General features: G+C 34.1%; 1 protein-coding gene across 1 annotated transcript; it reads left to right on the top strand.

The window, feature by feature from the left end:
* The first annotated feature begins 841 nt into the window (after window positions 1–841).
* On the top strand, window positions 842–24,225 carry LOC121997966 (vacuolar protein sorting-associated protein 54, chloroplastic-like). Its single transcript, XM_042552670.1, has 19 exons — window positions 842–1,879; window positions 3,455–3,517; window positions 4,831–4,910; window positions 6,854–6,971; window positions 7,782–7,856; window positions 8,976–9,132; window positions 9,220–9,308; window positions 11,408–11,652; window positions 15,064–15,235; window positions 15,322–15,405; window positions 15,554–15,930; window positions 16,090–16,243; window positions 17,166–17,247; window positions 18,677–18,756; window positions 20,281–20,442; window positions 20,873–20,940; window positions 22,108–22,188; window positions 22,271–22,512; window positions 23,731–24,225. Exons 1-18 carry the CDS (start codon window positions 1,046–1,048, stop codon window positions 22,404–22,406), a joined length of 3,057 nt encoding a protein of 1,018 aa, XP_042408604.1. The 5' UTR covers window positions 842–1,045; the 3' UTR covers window positions 22,407–22,512; window positions 23,731–24,225.

Here is a 24,225-nt window from a genome sequence, read left to right as displayed (position 1 = left end):
TAATAAATTTTTGTATTGATAAACATGATAAATTTTATTTGTGAATATTATTCACTAGCCCTCAGGTACAACACAAGTGATAAGATAAGAGTGATATTGACAAGGCATTTGCTCAGCATGATTGATTTTAAAAAATTTAGTTACTATTGTTGGGTCACTTAGCAAGTTTTATATTTATACTAATTGTCGATGAGAACTTTAATAAGGTAAAGTCAATCATTTAGAATTAATCGGTTCAAAAATTAAATATTTAGATTGCTAAAAAAAAATTAAATATTGTTCATTAACTTTGGTTGTCTTGTTCTAACAAAACAGTCGATTGTTTTTCATTTGGGCTTGATATTGAAATTGATGTTCTTTTATTCCTATTTATTAACTTTTTTATTGTATTGTTCTTTTTCCATGTACTTTTATTTTGCATGGATAATGGCTATTTCTTTTTCGAACAAAGCATTAAGTCTTGTTATAAGCATATTAAAATATTAATAAATCGAACATATATTTTTAAATTTATCAATTTTATTTAATTAGTTGTTAAAACTTTTCTATTTAATTATATATATATTAAATGAATATAAACAAATATCAAATTTAGTCATCAGCATTTAATTATAAATCTAAACAAAATTGGTAAGCTGATCCATATGTCATGTATATCCGACTCATGTTCCTTATCGACTAGGCCAGACCAGCTTAGCCAGCTCATGGAGCTTAAAGCAGACCTGGCCAGAACCGTCCCGCTCCAATCGACACGTAAGTACAATCGCCACGTAGACTTGTGTTCTTTTTCAATTCACACACCTCAGAATTCCTTTCCTCTTGTCCGTGTCCTAATAAAAATTTTACGGCCAAGCACTCAAGAAAACTTTCAGATCTGATCTCGGTTATTATGTTTATTTGGAGGGTAAGCAGCCAATTATAGACTTATAGTTCTCATCCTCCTCGATCAGGATCTGACTGCATCTCGTCGGCGTTCCTCTCCAGCTCTAGGGTTCCAGATCTCCCATGCACCTCCGCTTCTAATCCCCCACCTGCAACCGCTGATATGGAGGCGCCACTGCCTTCCCGCCTCCGAGATCTGGCGTCCAACGGACGCTCCAGCTCAGCCTCCAGCCGATCCCACGATCTCGATTCTCCTTCCTCATCCGCCGGCAGCAGCGCCGTCAGTCACAGCCTTGCCTCCATCCTTAACAACCCCCATGCTGGCCGCTCCGATGCCTCTTGGTCTCTCTGGTGGTCCTCCTCTTCTGCCGCCTACCCCGACCTCACTGCTCCCTTTGCTCCGTCCGTCTCGTTCCCCGAGGTCGCCCGCGCCGACTTTCTTCCCTACATTTCGTCTGTCGCTGATGCATATTCGCGGTTCGAGGACATCCTCAGCCATAGATCAAAGGAGAGCGCCGCTGCTGCCGACGACGCTTCTGGTGGCGACGGAGAGGTCCGAGGGCAAGGGGAGGCTCTGGTGGCTTGTCTCCGGGAGGTTCCGTCGTTGTTTTTCAAAGAGGACTTCGCGTTGGAGGAGGGCGCCACGTTTAAGGCAGCATGCTCCTTCTCACCGTCGGGTGAAGAGAACATGGCCCTCCAAGAGAGATTGACACAATACCTGGATGTCGTTGAGATGCATTTGGTGAGGGAGATCTCACTGCGATCGGATTCGTTCTATGAAGCTCAGGGTCAGCTTCAGGGTCTGAATGGGCAGATCGTGGAAGCATGTGTGAGGATTCGGGAACTGAAGGAAACTATCCGGATCCTAACTGGAGATCTTGTTGGGTCAGCCAGAAAAGTGCAAGAGCTGAATGCCACCCGTGGAAATCTATTAGCACTGCACCAGAAGCTCACTGTCATCCTCTACGTTAGCCAAGCACTGGGGGCAATGAAACTGGTACAACCTGTCACTCTCTAATTCCTTTTTTAATCAAATTACTGTATGATTTCTGTTCAGAACAGATAATATCTAGTAATAGAACACTGTTTCTCTAACTTGTGTTGGAGATTCTTTCTTGTTCAGTACCTCTTTGATGAACGAGTTAATTGATTGATGGGAAAATGAGATAGCTATAATAATCTCATCAAGCAAAGAAGTATTTAGGGGGTTCTAAAATCACTGAACTTGTTATTAAGCTTCAATGCAAATTATGGGCTTCTTATTGGTTTTCCTCTGACGAATTTGTGTAGGCACTTTTCTTGTATCATTCTAAAACACAAAAATAAAAGTTTAATATATTATTAAAATTTTAAGTTGAGTATCAGAATGCATGATTTAACTATACAGGATCATGATACGTGCATCTTAGTTCTTAAGATATTTGAACCATTCAACAGGTCACATAGAATGCAGTTGTTAATATACATAATATGTTACCCAATCATTTACTTACTTTGATGTTTTGAACTTTCACCATTTACATTATGCGGATAACCACCAGTTAAAAGTGATAGGTGCTCTAACGTGCCAAGTTCTGGCTCTGCTTGAGCCTCTATGTGCTTACACAAATGTAGAAGTTTTACGATGCTCTAAAAAATATAAATGTTACTCAAAATTAGCTGCAATCATGGGTATGAAAATCTTATATTACTTAAAACACAATCATAATAACACTACCAGACTTGCATAAAATGACAACAATAGGAACAAACTAATTTCTTGTCAACAAGGCATATAGGATGATTTTCATATTCAAAGATTTATATTGCTGGAGCTCAATGATTTTATCAATCGGGCATATAAAATGTGTTCTATTTTGGACTATCATGGGGATTTCTCACTGTGTATTGTTTGGCTAAAGGATAGTAGCGAGGGAGCAGTTAATGTTGATACACTATTATCCATTGTTTTTACACCTTTTCACGAGCATGATATTCTATGAAATCGTAAGATCACTTTCGAGAGAATTTGTTATGTAATGGCTACCATCATATCGCCACAATTAAGTACTTAAACCAATTTCCATAGAAACAATCCACATATACAAGGAAAAATTCCTGTGTATTAGTGACTCTGTCTAGGATGGATGCTTCCCAGGCCTTACTTGTCTAAAGACGGGAGAGCAGGGGTTAAATTTTTTTTTTATGGATTTCCAGTGCTTGTAGAAACATGCTTTTGAATTCAAAGGGATGTAAGCTATGTGAGTTTAGAAGCATGTATTGATTCATGGTATCCAGTGATTTGGATTAAATATTTTGTTGTCTTTATCCTCTATTCAGTGCTTTTCAAACTTCAAAAAATTATATATAATTTGAATATCTTATAACCTTTCTTGGTAGATTCTTTTGCATTACTTTTCTTGTAATCTAATGAAATCAGGAAAACTTTAGATCATTGCATCCTAAACAATTACGAAATTCCTTTAGTATGCACTTCTGCCAGAATGTCTGCTTTTCTCTCAATTAGTTTATAGCTTACATCTCTTATCTCTGATATGAACAAAATATGATGCAACATAATTGTCTAGTGCAGCTTGTTGCAGCAGCAGATTGTGCTGGTGCTTTAGACGTGATAGATGATTTGCAGCAGTTGCTGGTAAGTTTTGGATTGTTTTTTTTTAATATTTTAAATCTGAGTTGGTGCATGAAACAAAGACTAATTATGGATTTTTTTTAGTTTTTATTGGATATTTGGTAAAATGTCTTGACTCACAGTATTATTTTAGGACATATTTTCAATTGTAAGGATTTGCCATCAATCACTACTAATGAATCTCATACTTTGTGGCATAATTTTTTTTGGTCACATTGGCTAATTTTTTGAATGCAAACTTTTTTTCGTATGAGGAGTTTTTTGTTCCACATTATACTATTACTAATAGTTTGTAAATCTTGTTGATCAATTCAATACAGAACTTTGATCTTTTCTTCTTGGGTGTCTTGGTTAATTCTTCCCAATATATTTTGATTTTCAATCTCTACTCGATCATAGATCATGTGGAATTTCTTTTGTTGTATCTCTTTGGGTAGTGAAGACATCTGAAAATGGACTAAAATTTGATTAGGATTAGCAGATTGTTATCCATGAATTGGCCTAGTTTTTGGATTATGGGCCAACCATATCTTTTGCAAACCATGGTAAAGGATTTTATACTATATTAAAAGGTGTCAATGAAATTCTTCTTGGTAAAAACAAAGAAGCATTAACCTCTAGATATTGAAGGTTCTTCTATGCATATTTGCTTAGTGTACTTTGAAATGCTATTCTTCTATTGGAGGTAACTTAGTAATATGGAAGTGCAAGAAATAAAGTGAATAATTTCCTACAAAAACAATTTTCTTAGGTAATATTTTACTTAAAGCTAACCCAAAAAATTCCTTTTGAGAAGATTAGCAAAATCTTTCATAAAATAAGCTCCTGCCCTCGAATATTGAGTGAAGTTTTTTCTACAATTTCTTCGTATTTTTAAGACAAGTAACCTTATCAGTTCAGTAAGAGTACTAACAGGTTACAACTTATTGTCTGAGATGCATCTGAAAAGCTACATGTATGTTCAATAATGAATGGATAGTAGTAGGGTATCTTTGTCTACTGCAAAAGTGCCTTGCATTCACATGGAAGAGAAGATAGATTTTTTTTCTGAAGTTATGCTATTCATTTATTGTAACCATTGCTGCTTGAGGTCTGCAGAATCTGCTTTCTATCCAGTGGGTATTCTAATTCATTACTACAGGGCTTCATCTTATTCATTAGTTCAACACATTGAAAAAGAAATTATGTTGATACTTAAAGCTATGTTTCTTATACGCTTTCTGAATTGTTGAATCTGCACAATCTTGCATTAAATTTTTTAATGATCACCTTGTTCACTTTTTCTATTCCTTGTTTGATCAATGATTACAAAACAGGATACTGATGAGCTTGTTGGCCTTCATTGTTTTCGGCATCTTCGAGATCAGTTGTCAAGTGCCTTGGATTCGATAAATAGGTTTGCCTAAACCTTTGATGTTTCCAGACACATTTTTGGTTATACTTCATATGCTGATTTGAGGTCTCAGAAATTAATACATGACTTGCACTAACTAAAAAAATATCTTTTGACTGGAAGAATAGACGATTTGTTCTTCCTTGGTCAATTACTGGTATGGCTAAACATTATTACTCTTTCTGTGTGCTACTTGTTACTGCTGCAATTAATGCATTTGATAGCTTGACACAGTAGGTTTCTATTTTATCTGGGTTTTAGCTGATAACCAATAGAAATAGTGGTATTTTAATTTTTAAGCATTGTAATAATCATAGCGAAGTGAAAAAGCTATTGTTGCTATTGACCAGCTTGTCATCTATTGTCACGCCCCAGAGGAGTCCCTGTTCGAAGAAATTTCGGCAGCATCTCCCCAGTACGGGTGACAATATGAAGCATTACTACATACAAAATATACCTCAACCACACTTGGCTGGAATATATATATACACAACCACGCAGTTTAATAAACCTATACGGCTGGAAGGAAACACACAACAACGTAAACGCAGCGGAAAACACAAACAACACGAAAAACAAGACCAACAACGACACTAAAAAAAATGCCTGCAACCACCAGACTAGACACCAAAAATTCACATCGACTCATTGAAATGCAAAATACACAAAATCAACATACCATTCAAACGATAACAAAACCAAAACGAAAACTATCCTCGAGTGTGACGTGGGACTGGCAGTCGGCATCTCTGGTGCGGTCGTGAGGAGGAGTCGGTAGCATCCAAGGGTGCTCATGCGAGGAAGAGAGATCACCGCTGTGGTAAGGGCAGGAGGCAAGGCCGGCGGCTGGGGCTCGTCGTGACCGACGGAGGTGCGGCGTGGGCGAACGATGGTGGCTGGTGGCGCGGCGCCAATGTCTCGGGTCGAAGATTTGCAGCGATCAGGCGAGAGAGGAGAGGGCAGCGGCGCGAGAGGGGAAGAAGAAGCCCGGCGCCGTGTGGGGAGCTAGGGCACGGCAAGGGCAAGGGCAAGGGCGAGGGCAAGGCAAGGGTTTGGCGCCGAGGGCTCAAGGGAAAATCCAGCTTTTATAACTTAGGCTTTTAAAAATTTAACCCTAGATAAACCTCTCAATCAATTCCCACTTCCGGGTATTCCAAACAGACTTTTTCTCGCCCATAAGTGCATCCCCTCTAAATACGTCACACGAGCTCCGATTAAATCCCAGAAAATTTCTAAAAATTCCTAAAAATTCCATTAAGATTTTTCGTCCATTAAATCTTATTATTTAATTATTATTTGGTTGCAGTATTTTACATCTATCCAGAATTTAAGCAAAAATAACTTATGACAATGCTCATCTTTTGATCTTTCTATTTTGAAGGTTTTACTGTTGCTATTTAAAAATGAGTTAGTAGTTCTAATAATTGATCTTTGGTCAACCTTTTTGGTTGATGATTAATTTTGAATCAATCTGCACATGCAATAGTTAGTCTTAGGCGATTGGCTTAATCATCTTATGAATGTCTTGATTTTTCACCTTTATTGTAAGTGTAGGAAGTTAATTTCATTCTTGAGATGTATTTTGATAACAAGTTATGCTGGTTTGCTGTCCGCACAATTGCATTTACATTTGAAATTATTATTATTTTTTTGTGAAACTTTATAGATTCCCTCAGCACCAAGATTGAGTCATGTCTAGAATTTCTTATCTTAAAGACTGCAATGCCAACCGTGGAGTATTCATACAACTATAGTTACTTGCACTGAGAAAAGATGTTACTATATAAATTTGCTACAAATTGACTTGTTTCCTAGTTAAATATTTCAATCGCATATACACTTTCTTATTAATCTCTATACTCTAGATTTATAATTACTATCTTATGAGACTTATTTGTTTCATTATTTAGAGTTTGGTTTTAACATGCTATATTCATTTTTTGCAGCATTCTTTCAGCAGAATTCATGCGTGCTTCCATACCTGATGGCAAGGTTTTTGATTCAATGATTTTATCAAGATTAGTGAGTAAGGCTAGTGATCTTATGAAAGGAGTAGAGGACCAAGTATGTAAACCCTCGTCTTTGTTCTTTTGCTTATTGTATGTTAAGTGGTAGATGTTGACTTTTAACTTATATTACATTTTACGTAGTTGCTGTACAATTTCCTTTTTATGGATTTCTTAGGTTGATTATTTTGATATACGATGCTGTAGTTGAAGAAGTTTCATTTATATGAATTTTGGAAGTTGAGTTTTGAATATATTTTATGATAGATGCTTTCTTATATATATTGTTTTGCATCTTGACAGTATAGTTCTACAAGTTGTTCCAATTGTCTTTGGAGCTTGCATACATATACTCTATGCAGTCCCTTAGCTGCTCAGAACATGTTTGATATACAATATGTTAATCAGAGACCTTAGGGATGGATGATACAAAATGTGAAAATATTATTAACAAGATATGCACGGAGGAAAAATTCCATGGTCACAATTCTCCTTTATACCTAGATGATAGCTAAAAGAGAACTAATTATTTTTTTTAGTTGCCAACTATTTTCCATTATGATATCAGTTAGTTTACTTGAATTATTCTGCAACAACTATCCTGTCGGTTGTTAGAATTAGTAGTCTTTTCCCAATTTCCTACCTTACTATCTCTGATGTGTGTTTGCTTTTCAATATTTTCACTTCATTAGTATCAAATTCATGTTTACATCTATTCAAAATGCCTCTTCCTTCTCTGTTTTCTTTTATCATTTGAAGTCCAAGATTGTTGTAAGTATATCAATAATTTGCCTAAACTTCAATAATTGCGTGAACTAGGCTGCTGTAAATTACTGCAAGTCACATAAGGTACTATGTTTTACTGCAGGTAAAGTTAGAGGATGAGGAAAGCTCTAACCTTCAAGATTGTCTTCTTCCACTCATCATCGGTCTACTAAGAACAGCAAGTTTCCTTTCTTCCTCATTTGATTTTATTTTGATAGATGTGCTTTATTTTTTTGAAGTAACTGTGTTAATGCATATAGTTGATTTCACTTTCCTTTCTATTTATTTATCTTCATTGTCTGGCCGTATTTATTCCAACAATGGGGTTGGCCATTCATATTCATAGATTTAGAGAAATTTTAACTTTGGTTGTCTTGGTCTAATGCAACACTCAAACGTTTTTCATTTGGGCTTGGGATTGAAATTGTTGTTTTTTTATTTCTATTTATCAACTTTTTTATTGTATTGTTCTTTTTCCATGCACTTTGATTTTGCATGGATAATGGCTATTTCTTGTTCAAACAAAGACATTAAGTCTTGTTATGAGTCGAGGTATCCATAACTAATTGGAATGATCCAGTGTCATGCTGTGTTGACACCTTGCGCTGGTTGCACCGTTTCTTGTGTTTGGTTTCTTGACAAAAAGAAAGGAAGAAGACAAAGTTAGAGGAATTGGATGAAAGCCTTGATGGAGCTAGAGGAACGAAGAAGATACCATCTTGGATCTTGACACCTGTGGACATCTGAAATTCAACTGACGATGTTGTTGAGTGTGTCCAATTGGCACCTAAGCATCTGCAGCTTGTGAGTTTTGTGCATGACACATAAGATATGTGCAAAACTTATATTTATCTGTCACACAATTGCACACCTCCGCTTCAGCCCCATGCTTGCTGTCTCTCATTGCCCATGAATATTGGAAGAAACTCTTAGAAGAAGTCGACACCTGTATTGTCTATCATACCTTTGTCGTGTGCTACTTGGTCAGTCCAACATGTATGCTTTGGCCATGCTGACCAACATGGCATGCTATTTTAGACTGCGATTCAAACATTCAGCAACATGGTTTTAATTATTGTTTTCATGATTTATCTATGCACTCCTCATACCCTTTCCATTTTTTTAATAGGACTTGGATTGTGCTAACTAATGTGTTAAAGGAAATTATCTTCAGTAGTTTCATGTGGAATGGTGATAGCCAAGTAATCTTTGTTTAGCTATGGTTTAACTAACACCTTCACTTTTCTTAAAGAGATATTTTGTTTCTTTCTAAGAGGATCTATATACTTTATTTTAGGCAAAGCTTCCGTCTGTGTTGAGGCTGTACCGTGATACACTTATTACTGAAATGAAAGCTTCAATTAAAGCTACAGTCGCTGCTTCTCTTCCAGTTCTATTAGCTCGACCAATGGATTCTGATCTGGTTACCAGCGACAGAGTTGGTGATTCAGATGGTCTGGCTAATTGTCATATTCTTTTGCATACATGAAGATCAATATTATTATTTTTTCTTGTTTTCATGTTCTTACATCTTGAATCAGGTGGAAGTTTGTCCCTTGCAAGCAAGTTGCGGAGTCTATCTCCTGAAAGCTTTGTTCTTCTTTTGAAGGCTATTTACAACGTTGTGCAGGTAAAAGTATTTAGAATTATTCCATTTTCCATTCACTTAATGATATTTTCACATACACAACTAGTCTATGTTACTCAGACTGGAATGTAATTACTTGAAACAGAATGGATCTGGATGTCTGTCACCTCATCTTTATAATAAAAGTTTTACATTTGATCAGTTGGGGAGCGGTGTGTGTGTGTGGAGGTGAAGAGCGTTAACATGTTAAAACCAATCATCACTACATTATGCCACTGTTTCAGTCAATTTTGTTCCTTGAAATGTTTACAGATCATGGGTCCTATCATTTGTGGATAACCTCTTTATCTCAGGAAAAACAAGATATATTCTCTCATTTTGTGGGAATTTCCAGTCAACATATATATATATATATATAGCCGAAATTTTGAACGTAGGATGAATTTGTCAACTTGGGATGTCGGAGGATATCCTTCTCTAAGTTATTGTTATAGATAAATAAACAAGGGATCTGAAATTGGTTAGAAATTGATCAAATATAAAATTGGATCTTTCAGTTTGACCAAATTAGCTTCTCAATATTATTCACAAGTATAATCTAGGGTAAATTACAATGTACTCTCAAAAGATTTTAATCTATGTTTGTTGGACTCAGATATGAGTATACAACATCCAAAATCGAAATGTTCCACATGACTACTACTATAATTTTCACACGTGATGAATAGAGATGTTGTGTGCTCACTTTGAGTGTGAGGTTAGATGATGAGTCCAAATATGTCGTTTTAATATTACTCTTCCCTATCTTCCTAAAATGCACTCAACACCATTTTAGTGTCCAATCAAGCCTAACTTATGTAGCTAGATTATTTTAAAATAAAAGCATCCCTATCATAATGTTTAAATTTCATTAAAATTTATAAAAATGTAAAAAAATTCTAATCTTTGCTAATCCCCCATAAAGATGTGTGTTCCTATACACAAATTCCAAAGCTGTTGGCAGGAGCAATATTTTGAACATTTTCCTTTTCTTGCTCTTCCCCTTATACTTTGATCTTTCCTCTTCTGTTTCCGTTCCCCTACCCTTCTTTTGCTCTCCTTCTACAACTTACTGCTTGCCTATTCTCTTTTGGTTATCAATCTCCCTCATATCTTGTGCCATTTCTACCATCACCTAAGGGGACAATATTGTTTGCCACAATCACTGTTGCTTTGTTGTAATGACCACTTTGCTACCTTAACTGACCTAGTTGACCCATTCTTTGTTAGGTCTCCTTCTTGCCATTAACTTGGTCTCTTTTTTCAACCTCAGCAATGTCTCTTTCACTATTGTCCTTTTTCAACCTCAACAATCTTTCTTTCACTATTGTCCCTGTAACTAACAATGTAGATTCCCAATATATATTTTCCATTAACTTGTGTTTTTTTTCAACCCCAACAATGTATATTCCCTGTAACTGGCAAAATCTCGATTACAATTGTCAATCTGCAAAAGATTGGTTGAATATGCTATAGCTCAATTGGAGAATCAGATTCCTGATTGAAAAAGAATCCAGATTAAAGAATTGCCAATTATATTATTGCAATTGACCAAGCCTTCCTACTTTCTTGAAAAAGTTAATACAGTTTCAATTGTCCAATCTGTAATTGATAAAGTCTTCTGCTCTACTCTTAAGTGGTCCACCCAATTGCTACCGGAGGTGGAGTGCCACACAGGTTTGAGGTGTTGAAACATGGCTCCTAAACTATGTTATATGAAAAAAATAATTTGGGAATTTTCTCTTAAATACTCTCCTTTACCTATGTATATTATCTTATTGTCATCTTACATTTATACCCATGTGGGTTCTATATTTACAGATCAATTAGGTCCCAAACTATTTACAATTATGATCCTATCATATGCAAATTGAAGATCGATAGTGTGGTAATTAGCCTTTATTTGTTTGTTCTTAATTGTGCAAACTTTCCTCTGCTTATTTGTAGCTACTTCTGATGAAATTATTTCATGATTGTTCAACTTTCATTATATGCCTTTTTAAAGGTTTGCCTATTTCTGCATCTTGTTATATTCACTTATATGATTTTCAAGCTTAATTTAGGACTGTTGTGCATGATCTGTTACCATTTAGTGAATACAGGCACATTTGACGCGGGCTGCAGAAGTTAAAAGGATTGTTGAGCTGATTATGGGAAATGTTGATGGTTGTTATGCTGTTGAACCCAGTGTTGCTGCAGTTGCACATGGTACTGCAGAAGGTTCCCAAGAGAACAATGGCCATCTTGTTCCATATGTTTCTCATTCCCTTCCCAGAAATCCTCCTAAAATCTCATTGGTTCAAGGAAAAGCTAATGATTCAAGTCCAAGCACATCCAAAAATTTTCGGTGAGATTTTGTAGATTTTGGTTTGATATGATTTCATAATGCTATTAAATCCTATATTGTTTCTGTAATTCCATCATCCTCAATGTTTTTGGATGATAATTTTTCTTTGAGTGTTTATTGCTTTTGTTTAAGATGGTACGACCATCGAGTTAGATAACCAATAAATGCTCTAGTTAGACAATGTGAAACTATGACAAATGCCATATCAAATGACGAAGAGGAAGGCCAAAAAAGACTTGGTTAGCAACAATAAAATAAAATAAAATTTATTTAAATATAAATGATAATATCGCAGGGGATAGAGTCCAATGACGTAGAAGGATCTATATAACCAACGTTACCTAGTAGGATAAGACATGGTTGTTGTTCATTGTTCTTTTTTGCTTAACAAGTTTCTCCAACATTCTAGAATTTACTTGTATTATCAATTGGTTTCTAGTAGTTACTTTCTTGTATGTTTTATTGTTTTTGTTCGGCTTATAGAAAGACATTTTTAGGTGGTTAGCACAATCACCCTTGTTCCTTTATGAAACATTTACTTGGAGGGAAAGTTGAAAGACTGGGAGCTGATGAAAAACTTAGAAGAAAAATATTGTTGTTTGTTTATTTGCGCATAAATTGGGAGAGGCAGAAATTGTGAACTTCATAGTCATCTTTTAAAAACTAATCTATGCAAAAACATGAAGAAACCTAAAGGGAAAAAAACCAATAAAATGGAAATTTCTTTCTTCCTTTTACTGTGTCATAGTAAATACTGAAATAGTTGAAAAAATGACTACTTAAACTTCCTTCAGTCCTCCATTTATCCATATAAAAAATTCATTTTAGTCTTCTTTCCCATTTCATCTTTGACTTTTCCATTCTCTTCCTTTTTTATTTCCTTTTAAGCAAATAATATTAGAAAAATTTCTCTATACATTATGTGTACTATGGATCTATCATGTATTAACTCTTGGTTTGTGCTAAATAATTATTCTTATCAGGAAAGATTAAGTCACAGCTATTTTGACTTCAGTTGGATGAGTGTTGTTGGTCTCTTTTATTCCATTGAAGATATGGAACAAACCTAAAGAAATTATCTATTTAGTTAAGATGAGCAATTATTATGAATAAACTATGCTATCTTCTTTTATGACACCTTAAGTTGCTATAAAAATAGGGAAATTACGGATATGATTTTTTTTTAATGTAAGTAAAACAATTAAAGGATTAACACCGCGGCACCGCCTGCAGGATTAAAAGAAGTTAGTTGTACTATTATTTTCTTAAGCAGTCTCCTTACATTGTTTAATCCTTTTGATTTACACGCAACATTCCTCACCTCTCAAAGCCCTGTTAGAAACTATCAGGTGAAAGAAAATCTTTCTTAGCTGATAGAACCGTGGCAATGTCATGAATTTATGTACTATTTAAAATTATCATGTAGGTTTGAAAACTTTCCCTCATCATCCTTTCTTTTTTTCTGAATTGATATTTTATTCAATTTTCTGAATTATCAGTAGCCAGTAAGCATGCCCTTGATGTTAAACATAAATTCCTCAAAAGTGTGTTCTGATCTTAGGTAACGAAAAGTGCCAAGTTGGTTTTTGTGGGACTGGATAATTTGTGAGAATATTTATAGTTGGTATTGTTTCATCTGAGAATAATGGACATTCAGATAATTTGGAAGAACTAAGCAGTCACTGGTTGAAATTTCCAAATACCCAGAATCTCAGTTAGTACCACCCTATGCGATACAAAATTCTAGAGTTGGTGTTGCTTTGTCTATGGATTAAAATCCCTTGCCATGCAAAGCGGCATGCCGAAAACTTACTGCTATGATAAAGTACCAACATTTGATATTGGCTGATATGGAGAATCTCTTGTTGCATCTGTGGTGGTCTTGCTAGTGAGTTTCATATGCTGTTGATGCTCAAGATGCTTTGGCACATATCGAAGTGTGTCAAGATAAATCAGCATGTTTTTTAACCTTTTCTTTAAAATTCTATTTCAATTGATTATCCAATCATTGTAGTTTTATGTTTAAAAGTAAACTACTTAAGGTGAAGAGTATTGAGCGAGTAAATCTCATCAGAGTTCATTTCTACATGCATTGAAGAAAAAAATGTGTAAAATCATTTTTAATTCAAGTATCTAACTAATATAGTCTTTTTTGAAAAGTAGAAGGTTTAAGTTAGTGACATTTAAATGATTAAAATTCATCTTTAAAATAAGTTAAAGCATGTCAACTATTATATGATATGGTACAATAAAATTTTAATTTTTTTGAATATTTAATTATTAAACGTACATTAAAATTCATCGAAGGGGATTAAATAAGTAAAATCATTTTAAATTCATCTCAATACTCTTCGATGCATGCCAACACTTTTTGTGCTAGCCTCTACTGTGGCAAAGCATAAGACAAGACTCACAACTTTTAGTGGGTTGCCAATTTTAGTTTTGAATTTTGAGTTTTTAATGAATCTAATCTCAAGTTAGAAAAATAACAAATCTAATCTAACATGTACTTTCAATTGTGTACTTTAGTCAAATGTTTAAACTAAGGTTTAAAATATTGTTTCATGTTGAAGAATCTGTACTTTGCCAATCTACTATTTGGGTACCATATTTTGTTGAGCCTTGGTAACCTTGAGCATGCATCAAAGTGTGCCAAAATGAACTAGGATGAGATTTATTCTTTTGATTTTCCTTTTTGCTTGGCTTGCTTACTTCCAAAAATATGATTATAATTTGATATAATCTATTCAATTAAAATTTTAGAGTAAAAGATTATAAATATAACAAGCATCTCAATCATTGTCCATATTAAAGCTAGATTAATGGAGCATAAGGTATGGTTTGCTTATTTAGACACCTCATAATAGCTAAAGATTAATTTAATAATATTTTCAAAACCGTCCTTTTAATTTTTTTTTATTTTTTACAAAATATTCATAATAGTAATTTGGCAAAGTTCTCACGCTCCTTAGTTTTACTTTTTTCCCAAATCATGCTCCTTAGTTTTGAAGTTCCCAAAAGGCACACTTTCACTTTCTCTTTTTTACATACCAAAAATACCCCCAGATTACATTTTTTCCCCCCTTTGCAATTTTTTTCTCGAGAGCCAAAACTTAAGCGTTTTGAGGAAAAAAAGCATATTTTATTTATAAACAAAGTTAAACTAATCATTTCATACGCATATGATTGTTATAAATTTAGTCTTATCTAGGTTGTAGTATCTTACATTCCTGGCATGATGCTTGTAATCTTGCATACATTTGATAGTTGAATATTTTTTAGGAGAGTTGCTTTTGTTTTCAGAATTTCTTTAATTGCAGCACACTTACAGCTCCCTTTTTTTATAATGATATGGTTGTTAAATGCTACATTGATTCATGAGAAATTTAAATTGCTATCATTAATTTTCAGTGCTGATGTACTGAGAGAAAACACAGAAGCTGTATTTGCTGCTTGTGATGCTGCTCATGGAAGATGGGCAAAACTACTTGGTGTCCGTGCCCTCCTTCATCCCAAATTAAGACTTCAAGAATTCTTACGCATTTATGACATAACCCAGAACTTTATAGCTGCTACAGAGAAGGTAAGTTTGAATTTTCCTGTTTTTTTTGTGATTATTAAACTGATTCATAGGCTTAGTAAAAATTTGAAATTACTCCTTTTTTCTAGCTTGGTGGAAGATTGGGTTATAGTATTCGTGGTACTCTTCAGTCGCAGTCAAAGGCATTTGTTGACTATCAGCATGATTGTCGTGTGAGTCATAGGAAAATTAGTGGAAAACATTATGTTTCTTGAACTTAAGTATATTTTCAAATTTTTGAAGTACCTAATGTTGTTGCATGTAAATTATGTTTATGATAATTATGCTCCAAACTGAATTTGCCTTGTTGGTTCTGTATAGATGACCAAAATCAAGGCAGTCCTCGATCAGGAAACTTGGGTTGCTGTGGATGTCCCTGATGAATTCCAGGCCATAGTTATACTTTTGTCTTCTGCTGATGTATCAATAAACAATAGTGAACTGTTGTCAAACAGTCCCAATTCTAGCACCATTGAAACAACTGTTGTTTCTAACCAAGACCATACTATTCAGAAAGAATTTGATCAAGCTGCTGATCATGATAAACAAACTTCTTCCCCCTTATCAGCTATGGTAAACCAAAACACCATTGTAGAGTCTACACCTAAACAGAATAGCAATGCTAGTTCAAATGAACCTGGAAGATCAGCTTCTCAAATGCTCGTGTATCAAGGTGTTGGCTATCACATGGTAAACTGGTTAGTTACCAATAATCTATGTTAAGCATCCACGACGATCCTACCTTTACTGCTAGAGAATAAATTGTTAGATTAGTTGTCTGTTTTATATTACTCTTTATGTTACTAATTTTGTGTTGCAAGTTCTTTAAATTAATTCCATAAAATAATCTGATGCAGTGGCTTAATATTGTTAAAGATGCTATCAGAGTATGTTGATATTAGTAAATTCCTGCCATCATTGTCATCTGAAGTGGTTCATCGTGTAGTGGAAATATTGAAGCTATTCAACATGAGGACTTGTCAGCTTGTTCTTGGAGCTGGCGCAATGCAGGTTTGCTTTGGTTAATTCCTTAAACAAAGTTGTTAAGTCAGAATCACAAATACTTGTTGCTATGATAAAATGGGAGGTCTATTCATTGACCAAATTGTCTATGCCCAAGGTTAGAGTAATTATTTGATTGGTTTGTTGTCATATCATGCTATACTATGACTTTTCATTCTCACTTGCACTTTAGCTTTTATTTCAAGTTACAATCAAACAAAAAATTTATGTTTTATACAAGAGCTGCCTGTTGTTGTAGTCTCTTAGATAAATGTTGTAATTAGAATGAATATTTTCATAGGGAGAAAAGTCAATAATTTTTAATTTTTTTGGTCCTATCACATCCTTTATCAATTCATTTACTAGTCTCTGTTGTCTCCTCTTTAAGTTTCAATGGCTGATGATATGCCAAGAATATAATGAAGGGGAGAGGGACATGAAAGGTCTGAGAAGATCAATACATCTGGAGGCAAAGGAGAGAGAGAGGGGAGATTGAGTTCCATGAGGTCAGAAACAATAACATGGATGTTAGTGAGCTTGTAGGAGGATGAGATGTTGAGAGAATGGGCAGTTGGATTACTTCTATTATGGACTCTAGGATGGTTTATTGGCATTAATTGCTCAGGCCAAGCTATACCATTGGATTATAAATTTTGTCTTTACTTGGTAATGTACCATCCAAAGTTTTGAAGAATGTATTCCAAGTGGCATGTGGTTGGGAAATCTGCTAGCTATACACGGTGTGAGCATGTATGAGAATGGTTATGTAGTTCATATTCAACAATCAACTATGCTTATTTAAAGTGACACTATAGTTATTCAAGACTGCATCAATATAAAACATCCATGAGGGTTACCCTTATAATATAAGTGACATTTAGGTTATCAAAAACAAATCTGCTGATCATCGCTCTTGCCTTCCTGCTTTCAGGTATCAGGTTTAAAGTCCATAACTTCTAAGCATTTAGCTTTGGCAAGCCAGATTGTCAGTTTTGTTCATGCGATAATACCAGGTAAACCAATGATAATTACTGCATTTTAACAGTCATATCCTGCCGTCATCTTGTCTTTTTAATATATCCAGAGCTGTAATCAAAGTGTGCTTTATTCTAATAGGCTTATATTGAAGCAATTAGATATGTTTGATCTTCAAATTTCAATTTCGAAGTGCCATCATTTCTTAGTCTTCATGTGTAGTTATAATAAACATCCTTAAAACTATTAATCAGCTGAACAAACACTTAGTTTGGTCTTTTCTTTTTGAGTTGCTGTGGATATATTTATCTATTAAAAAATGAGAGAGTTTATGGTGGTCTGAAATTATTACTAATCTTTGTGAGAACTCGTTTAATACATTATGTATGCATTGTGGCTATGTCTGTTGTATCTTTGATTGTTTGAATCTCGATCAGATAACCACTTGTTTGCTTTAGTGATTAGTCTCTTCTATTTTCTAGGTTTTTACTGCTAATCGTATCACTTTCTCCTTGCTAGCATGGTTTTCCTTTTGTGTTGCAAGTGACTAGAAATTGAGTCATGGAAATACATTAATGAAAAGTCATAACCATCATTATTATCCACTTATCCAGGATCCAATATTAATTCAATGGAAATTCTTATCTTGCTTATCTATCTTTTTTGAAGAAGTAAAGTCTCTCTGTTTCATTTTGTTCAGCTTGTTGATACAGACATACCTGAACAGTCATCTTCTACTCTTCCAACCAAGTTTCAGTATCGCTATGCTATATAGACTATTAGGTGCATTTATCAATTATGCTATTTATTATTCATCTTTTCCCCTTCATATCTGTATATGACATTTGCACTTTGAGTAGACATCTGACATTCCTATAGTATTGTTTACATAAAAATCTAGAAACAATTTTGTTAGGTTCTTGGATCCACATCCATATTGTATATTTGTCGGCAAGTGTTTAATAATATTTTAAGTATACTCTGCTGATACTCCATTATTAAGGTACACTATACTTAGTTACTTAGGTGTTGAGTTCTTTTTTTTCGAGGTCAGAATTAGTTGTTTTAGAACTGTAGATTATATACTTTGTAGCTTTACACCATACTCTGACTTCAAATTGTTCACTTTGCCTGGTGAACATTTTTTTAGGTTAATGATCTGTGTATTTGTCACATTGTAACCTTAACTAATGAAGTAGTTGGAGTTCTTTGTCTTAATCTTAGTTCTCTTATAGTGTCAGGCTTTTTTTATAATTTGTTTTCTCATATATTATCCATCAATTGCAGAAAATTTATCCAAATTTCAAATCTACACAAAAGCCAACATAGATTTCTGCTGAATGTGATTGTTTCTTTTCCTTTACTGCTATCTTATTTTCTTCAACCATTTGCTTGGTCATGCGTGGGCCAATTTTTGTAATGCTATTTTTTGCACATTTGTTGATGTATGAATGTGATTATATGAAGAAATACAACGTGTTCTTTTCGAGAAAGTACCTGAGGCCCGCAAAGCATTGCTTGCAGTAGAGATAGAAAGAGTGGCACAGGTATGACCATATGAAGTTGACTGATTTTTTTGTGTAAGAACTTGCAAATTCCTGTTTCCTGTCTATTTGCATGCTTTCCATAATCATCAATCAACTTCATGCAAAGATTGCTATAGACAGAGTAATGGTGCAATTGTAGAGATACTTAAGGAAGAATAAAGCAAGTAAATGAAAACATCCACTAACATGTTTGGTTTATAGAGTGAAATTAATGAGGAATGACATAGTTATTTCTAGGGAATGAAATAGAGTAGGAGCAGTATAGGTACTATATTCCTTGGTTTGGCTTATGAAATGAAATAAACTAGGCATAGAATAAAAATATATATCTGTAGTTTGGTTCATAGAATGGAATGCTTGTTCCATTCTCATTTCTTTAGTTATATTGTAGAAAAAAATAGTAGACAAGAAATAATCTCCTCAGTATAAAAATATCCCAAACAAGAAAGGATCTTCCTGGAGTTGGCCTACTTTCTCATTTTGCTCACTCAGCCCATCTGTTTCTTTTAATTCATTGAACCTGCAACTCTGCAAGGCCCATCCACCTATGCAACCTGTCCATTTCACATTTCCCTTCAGCTCGGTTGGTTAGCCTGTCTTACTCATCTAGCCATCTGGTTATTGTTCTGCTGAGCTAGCGCATGATACGTATTCTTTGGATAGTGGAATGGATTAATGGATTAGGAACATATTCCTTGGAATTGTTAAAAGAGGAGTTAAGAAGGATCATGAAGGAACAACAATTCCTTGAGAGTTGATATTCCAAGTTCATTGAGCAACCAAACAAATGAACAATTATTCCATTAGAATTCTTGAGTAGAGTAGCTATTCCTGCAAACTGAAGATACAAATGTTTATATTTCATTCTTGCCTATGTGACTACCATAGGCTTCATGGCAATATTTATTGCAATGAAATAAGTTCTACAAAAAAGGCCCTTCCCTAATGCTTTGTTTATGAGATAGCTTGTGGAAAATAGTGAATGAACAAGTGGATATATGAACCTTCCTTTATTTACTTAAGTGGACACTGATTTGAGATGGATTGAATGGAAGAAAAACAAACCATCTGTTCTATTTCATCCTTACTTTATTTCCTTGGGTTGAAACTATTGTGGGATGGAATGAAGGTAAGAAAAAGCAACCATCTAATTCTAACTTTCCTTCCACATGAAAATTTATAATTTGTTTCTGTGTTTCATATATGCAAATCACAAAAGACTTCCTGAATTAAACTATATAACTTTTTTCTTATGCAAGTATTAAGATGCATCATGTTTTTGTGTTATAGCTTATCTATGCCTTTGTCCTCACTCTTATGTCCTAAATTTCTACTGATGTTTTCCTTACTAAGTATTGATCTTTTCAAGTAAAGCCGCAAGACAGTGTTACTTCTTCAGTAGTAGTTTTTTGGATCTGTTGCTTTGTTTATTTTCTTTTCATGTGATAAATTTAAATATCGCCTTTTCTAAAAAAACATTATTCATGACATGTTCATTTGTTAAATAAGTCAATATAAACACAGGACTTCAAGGTTCATCGAGATGAAATTCACATGAAGCTGATACAGATAATGAGAGAAAGGCTGCTTGCAAATCTACGCAAACTGCCTCAGATTATTGAGAGTTGGAATGCGCCTGAGGATAATGATTTACAACCGAGTCAGATTGCTCGATCCATAACAAAGGTTAATGACTTTTAAACTAGCTCTATGGATCTGTGACCAAGAAAGTCTTTTTACACTTAGGGATGAATGTATCTTTATGTTTCTCTTTTTAGCTAAGAAGCACTTTGGATTCCAACAATTATACGACTGTTTAATTATTTAATTTGCATTGATGTCTTACTGAATTAGATAATTTTTCTTTTCATTTTTAGTGTTATATAAATATGGATCATCTCACCAATGAAAGCTCTTGGACTAGACATTTTATATCGTTTCTTGTTGCAAACCTTTCCATGAGATGAATTAGGATTTTCTTTTCAATCAAAACATACTATGGTGGTAATTTTTCGACATTGTAATAGCTACTAAGTACTAGTTTATTGTGGTTATATTTACATCCTTTGTCAGGTTATCTGATTGGACATTCAATTGTGGAATCTTTTCCCTGCAGGAAGTTACTTATCTTCATCGCATCTTATCACAAATTCTTCTTGAGGCTGATGTTCATGCTATCTTCAGGTATATTCATTAAGCTAAGAATTTAAAGTACAATTGAATTGTATAGTGTATGTTCAATATTTGAACAATGTTTGTAATTGGCTAGAGGAACCTTGTCAAGTTATGCTCAAATATAACACCTTGACTATTATTAGGTCTTGTTAGTAGGCATTCTAAATCATTATTCAAATTTGTGAAGTACACTGCTTTGAGTTATTCCCACTGCTCATCACAACCTATTCTGTATATATTTTTTCTGAGAATAAATTAAAGTTGGTTATATTTCAGATGGGCATTTAAAATGCCTTTTGATTGGCAACCTTTCTAAAGGTGTTTATGTGGAGCAATCCTATGCTATGTGCCTTATGATAGATTAAAATATGTAGACCTAAAAGGCAATTTATGGTTCTTGAATGTGATTTGAGAGTTCTCTTAGGAAGTCACGCAAGTCAACCTCAAGTGTAGCAGGTAATTCACTTTTGTTCGGGACAACACCATTGTATTCTAATTTTGGTAATGTTGATGACATATTTGATGTGTAGGATATATAGATGTCATATATTATCTTGAAACAATTTTTTTTGATGATATACTTATAATATGAAATGATGTGTAGGATATCATAAATATCACAAATTATCTTCAATCAAAAGTTGTTATTAAAGATTTCAAAATACCTCTTTACTTTCTTAATAAAGAAATTACTTACAGTTTTCAAGGAACATCGATGTCTCAAAGAAAATATGCAATGGATCTCTTAATGAGATTGACATGCTTGGATGAATGAATGAAAATATGTAGAAACTCTAAGTTTCTATAATTGATATAATCAATGGTTAGAAGTTGTTGACTTTGAAGACTTAGTGTTACCAAAGACTAATAGGAAAACTCATTTATTTCTAATCGCACCTTTTTGCTTGGTATTCTGGTTTAAAATATAGAGACTATCTGATGTGACAAAATTCATCTCATTAATTGTAACTTTCTGTGGCTTGAGGAAATCTTGAAATTTTTTGTAACTAGTATTTTTCTGTATCAGATACAATTTCCTGTTTCTATTGTTTGATTTATGCAGCTTTATATCTTTGTTCCATGGTTCCTGCTTTTTTTACTGAGGAAACTAATCTCTTCTAAAGCCAGTACTCTGAGCAGTTGGCTTATCGTTTATGATAATGCTATTATTTGCAGGCAAGTGGTTCATATTTTTCATTCCCACATTTCAGAAGCATTTTCAAAATTGGAGCTCAGCACTCCCCAAGCGAAAAACAGGTGAGCATTAACCATATCTGCGGATTGACTGAATGCACTTTAGCTAACATCAATCATGTTTTGTGTTTGTTTTTCAATTCAGACTTTGCCGTGACATTCAGCATATTCTTGGTTGTATCCGCAAATTGCCTTCTGATAGTTTGGAAAAAGCAAGTGCGCCTAATTTTGGTCTTCTTGATGAGTTGTTGGAAGAGAAATATGGAACAAAAGTAGGATAAAGATCTTGTGAAATTTTGCCAGCCATACAACATATGAGATTATTGAAGGGTTTATTTTTGGATTCAAGTTAATACTTGAATTCTGCTTGTCTGTAAAATTGCACAGGTAATTGTTGAAATTACTTTTTAATCTTTTTTTCACTTTACTTTTCCAACCTAGAGCATTTTATTTCATTACATTTTTCAACCAATAAAAATTATGAAGAAGCTGTAAAGTTTATGTAATTATTGAGGCTGTTTCTTTTTACCACTTTGTTTACGTACATTTTCTTTTTCAAAAAAGAAACTTAATTTCTTTGGTTCAAGAAATTCTAGACCAATACATCCTGGCATCCCACTCCTTTTTCTAAATCCTTTGGATTTTAATAGCATATTCTTTTTACCTCCACTGAGCTCAAGAAGATCTTTTGACATGTCATGCATTGGTAGATTAAATTACATCTTTAGGTGTACGTACTGATTGGTGTAGATCAATGAAGGTTGTTTAATGATTGACAACAAATTGAAATTATCATTCTTTTCCATAATGGAAATATTTGTAGATATGGATTGATCAAATATCTGCAAACACTTTCTTGTGTACCTTAGTATATTCACTACATTGTAGAATATCTTGTCTCATGATTCCTATCTTATTTTCCATGTCTATAGATCTTCTAATTTATTTCACGTGTCATTTTAGCATGGTTAAGATTGATTTAAGAGTTATATTTGTTTGTGTATTGGTTTTTGAACAGTACTAGGTTGACTAGATTGGAAGATATGGAAAGGTGACAAAATGATGGTTTTCCTTGTTTACTGTTAGTTTATTATCTAGCAGAAAAGTTTTCCAGATAGCTGTTCATCTTACCTAGCCATATAATTATCTCTGTATTTTGAACTGGTTTTCTCCTGAATTTCATGAATTGCCACAACCACAACATGGATCTCTTTGGTGATTATTCTTGAGAAAATGACTACTAGCCTGCCTCTGTCACCGTGGTTCCTTATCAACATGTATTCTTTACGGAATAAGGAGAGCATGTTTGCCTTTTTTTGCAATAGCAAGTAATTCCTCTTAGAAACTACTGATATTGAAACTACTGATATTATTTGAGACGTTCTCAGAACATGAAGACTCATTGGTCCTATAGGCAGGATTCGATTGGGTTACTTGCATTTTTTAGTTAAAAGAATGACAGTGATGTTAAAAGTAGTACAATCGTGAAAATGACTCTTTTTAATTGTCAATTAATGTATTAGTTTATGATTTTTAAATGTTTTCCTATAATGATGGGAATGTCTAAATAAACTTATCAAAGTAATGTGTTTTGAGGACTTGCAGACGCTACTATATTCTTTGGTGAAGATATACAAGGTTGTTATCATGGCATATCTGGGCATGCCAACGATATAGGTGGTACTGGATTGGTACATTTTTTTTTGCTCCCAATTAAGCATTTGATATATTCAAGCCCCTGGTTCCTTTCTGGATACAGTGATAATTTTCAAGCTACTCTTCAGGGAAACACTCGCAACAACCAGAATTTTTGTTTTTTGCATCAATGTAAATTCAACATGTTGAAAAATTGTTTGTCTACAGTTCATATTACAGCAGTTTTTCGGGCACTAGGCCATTTATGAGTTTTGTAAAAGTTATGCACATCATCATGTAAAAGATAATTGCACACGACGTCCACCGGTAGCGTGGCAGTCAAGGTAGGTTATGATGCTTGCCCGTGTTACCTTGGGCCTACTAGTAAATTTTGAAGAGTTTTGTTTTGTTTTTTTTTTTTTCCTTTTGCATGTTCACTTTGATTGTGCTAAAACATAAACTCGT

The sequence above is a fragment of the Zingiber officinale genome, chromosome 6A (assembly GCF_018446385.1).
Source record: "Zingiber officinale cultivar Zhangliang chromosome 6A, Zo_v1.1, whole genome shotgun sequence".
NCBI classification, from domain to species: domain Eukaryota; kingdom Viridiplantae; phylum Streptophyta; class Magnoliopsida; order Zingiberales; family Zingiberaceae; genus Zingiber; species Zingiber officinale.
Note: the sequence above shows the minus strand (reverse complement) of the source record. Positions and strands in the feature narration are given on the sequence as shown.

Coding starts and splice junctions, on each gene's coding strand:
- LOC121997966 (XM_042552670.1), top strand. CDS start 1,046: ATGGAGGCGCCACTGCCTTCCCGCCTCCGAGATCTGGCGTCCAACGGA. Junction 15,236..15,321: donor TTATAGCTGCTACAGAGAAG/GTAAGTTTGAAT, acceptor CCTTTTTTCTAG/CTTGGTGGAAGATTGGGTTA. Junction 16,244..17,165: donor TTGGAGCTGGCGCAATGCAG/GTTTGCTTTGGT, acceptor TCCTGCTTTCAG/GTATCAGGTTTAAAGTCCAT.